The 3,076-nt window shown below is 54.2% G+C and overlaps 1 protein-coding gene across 1 annotated transcript in view; it reads right to left on the reverse strand.

Moving 5' to 3' along the window:
* Positions 1-3,076, reverse strand: part of KIAA2022 (KIAA2022 ortholog) — an 11,036-nt gene that overhangs the window by 3,325 nt on the left and 4,635 nt on the right. The window contains exon 2 of the mRNA XM_010018465.1: positions 7-2,540. Within this exon, the coding sequence (XP_010016767.1) occupies positions 7-2,540 (2,534 nt within the window). The remainder of the gene's footprint in view (positions 1-6; positions 2,541-3,076) is intronic.

The following is a 3,076-nucleotide window of genomic DNA, read 5'->3' on the forward strand; positions in this document are numbered from 1 at the left end:
GCTGGCCGGCCACATGCTACCGAAGCTGCTCTGCTCCATCTCCAAGTGGCCAGGAGATTGCTGCAGCTCCGACTCGGAGGGTGGGGAGAGCACACAGCTCTGCGCCGGCTGCAGGGCCGGGAAGGGCTTTTCCGCTGGGACGATGCTGGGGAGCGGGTGCTGCTGCTGCTGCTCGGAGGGATGCTGGGTGAAGTATGAGATACCGGTGTTGCTCGACAAATCAGAAGCATCTAACAACGTCTGCAGATACCCTCCGGGGATCAGGGGTACATTGGTGGTGATATTAGCAGATGGCAGAGGCTTGTCTGAAGAGGAGGTGGATGGTAGGAAAGGAGAATTTTTAGCAACCTTATCCTCGTGGCACTCCGGGAGATGGGAGCTGTCTGAAGCACAGGGTATGTTTTCGTCCTTCAGACGCGCTGCAGAGTCCTGGTTTTCCAGCGCCGGGGAACCCTCCGCTGTGCTGGTAGCAGCTTTGATCTTCTTGCACTTCAACCTGGCTTCACTTTTGAATTTGATTCTGCGGAGCACTTTCCTCTCCGTCCCCTTGTGCTCCCGATCCTGGGGTTTGCATTTCACGGCAGCGATGCCCGGGATGTCATGCACGTGCAATCCGTTGGCGCAGCTGGGGGTAGCGATGGCCAACGTCGGCAGCCCTTTCAGGCCTGCGTCCTCTTTACTGCTGCAAGGCTGCTTGTGATCAGAGGAGCAAGAGCCCAGCTTGTTCACTGACTGCTCGATGGCTTTAATTCTTTGAATCCGGTGCCTGTTTGCTAGCTTGCATTTTCGCTTCCGTGGGTGAGGGAGGAATGAAGCATCTGAGCCGTTAAGATAGAAATTCTGCTTGTGGTAGAGAGACGATCTGAGCAAATCCAGCCGGCTCTGCTGCCTCTCTTGCCAGAAGCCCTTCAGTGGGGCCAGCTTCTTGTATTTGCTGAGCAGTTCCTCGTTTAGGGTAACAGTTGTCTCGTTGGCATCCACTTTGCTGAGCTTCACCAGCATATGCTTCTCCCCTTTAAACCTGTTAATGATGATGTACTTGATGATAACGGGGGGCTCCTTGCGAGAGACTTTTCGCCGTTTCTTGGGGCACCACTCATCATCATCCTCTTCCTTGGGCCCATCTGGGAGCCACTCCTTCTTGTCCAGGATCTTCTCGTTCTCAATGGAGTCCACATCGTACAGGTAGTCGTCGCTGTATCGCACTTTCCTCTTCGCCCGCAACCCATAGTTCTGCTGAATGAAGGAGCCGGAGTGGTCCCGGGACAGGTACCGGCTGCAGTCCTTGATATCCCGCAGCACGTCGTAGGAGGACTCCGTGCAAGTGCTGTCATCACTGAACTCCCCGGAGTCTTCCGTGGAATTCACCGAGTCCAAGAAGTGGCTCCTCTTGGAGCCCACGTACTGCACCATCTCCGTGCTGTTGCAAGATTTATTTAAGGCAGCTTTTTCCTCCTCCTCGCCGTCCTCTTCCTCACCATCCTCCTCCTCCTCCCCCCAGATGATGCCTTCTTCAGATTTGAATTGAGAAGGGTCTGTGGCACCGCTGGGCCCCCTTTTCAGGGTGCTCCTGCTGTCCCTTTTGGTGCAGTTCCCAAACACGCTGGGGAAGAAGTTGAACTGGGCATCCTCCTGTAGAGTGGTGGTCTTCTCTCGCACGTTGTCCTGGAAAGATTCGTATCTAATCTTTAGGGAGCAGACATCGCTTCCCAAGGTGGAATCGTCGTCATCGAACATGTAATTATCCACATCTTCCTCAGAAAACAGATTTACAGAAAGCTCATTTTTGGAGCAGAGGTCAAGCAGCTCAATTTTACTTTCACTAATGAAAGATTCAAAATAGCCCCATTCCTGGTTGGGATTTGTTAGTAAAGGTTCCTCACCATTGCATTTGTCTAATAGTAATCCCTCGTAATAATTTTTCTGAGTGGGGTCCTCTGAATCACTGTCAGATTTTTCTGCATCTCTTTTGTCCGCTGCCCTCGATTTATGCATAGGGAAGCTTAAAAGCTGGTCTGAAAGCAGTTGATCCCCATATCTCATGGTTTCTCCTGTGCTCATGCAGTGAATCCCTATATCAGAGACTGAACAGGTGTCATAATCCCTATTTATATCCCCCACTTTCAAGCTTATTCCCGGCTCTGCATCAATGCCGTCCTTTGATTCAATAAAGCAGCCCAGACAGGTCCGGCTCGGCTGCATCAAGCAGTCGCCCGTCAACGCTGACATGCCTCCAGGCTCCATCATGGTGAAAGGAGCCTTCTCGCAGTCGCCCGGCAGCGACCAGGAGCTCATGCCCTTCGTCACGCAGGACGTGAGGGAGATGGCGTGGGCAGAGGAGTCATCCGAGGCGTGCTCGGGGACATCCGTGAGCCGCAGCGGCGACGGGGGGCTCAGCAAGCAGGGCTTCTTGGACGTCAGGGGAGGCAGCGCCCGGTGGCACGCGTGGTTTTCCTTCTGAGCTGTCGTCAAGGCTGAGAACGTGACCGCGGCGTCGGCGGCGGAGCAAGGCCTCTCATCGCCGTCCAGGGCGTGTGATTCTGGAGGGGTAAGGACAAGGGAGGGAGGAAAGAAAGAAGAAGAGAGAGGGGTTAACAACCTCCGAGTTCTGCTTGGGCTCACCACCCCGTTCCCCTTCTCCCTAGGTTTTGCCGGTGAACAAAGGGAGCACGATCGGGTCAAAGGGGGTGTTCCTGCCCCTCTACTCTGCTCTCGTGAGACCCCACTTGCAGCGCTGTGTATGGTTCTGGTGTCTCCAACATAAGAAGGACATGGAGCTGTTGGACCAAGTCTGGATGAGGATGATGAGGGAGCTGGAGCACCTCCCATACAAAGACAGACGGAGAAAATTGGGGCTGTTCAGCCTGGAGAAGAGAAGCTGCTTGGACACTCTATAGTAGCCCTCTAGTATACGAAGGGGGCCTACAAGGATGCCAGAGAGGGACCTTATTCAGGGTCTGTAGTGACAGGACAAGGGGTGATGGGCTCAAGCTTATACAGGGGAGATTTAGGTTAGACATACGGAAGAAATTCTTCCCTGTGAGGGTGCTGAGGCGCTGGCACAGGGTGCCCAGAG

The sequence above is a fragment of the Nestor notabilis genome, unplaced genomic scaffold (genome assembly GCF_000696875.1).
Source record: "Nestor notabilis isolate BGI_N333 unplaced genomic scaffold, ASM69687v1 scaffold1247, whole genome shotgun sequence".
NCBI classification, from domain to species: domain Eukaryota; kingdom Metazoa; phylum Chordata; class Aves; order Psittaciformes; family Psittacidae; genus Nestor; species Nestor notabilis.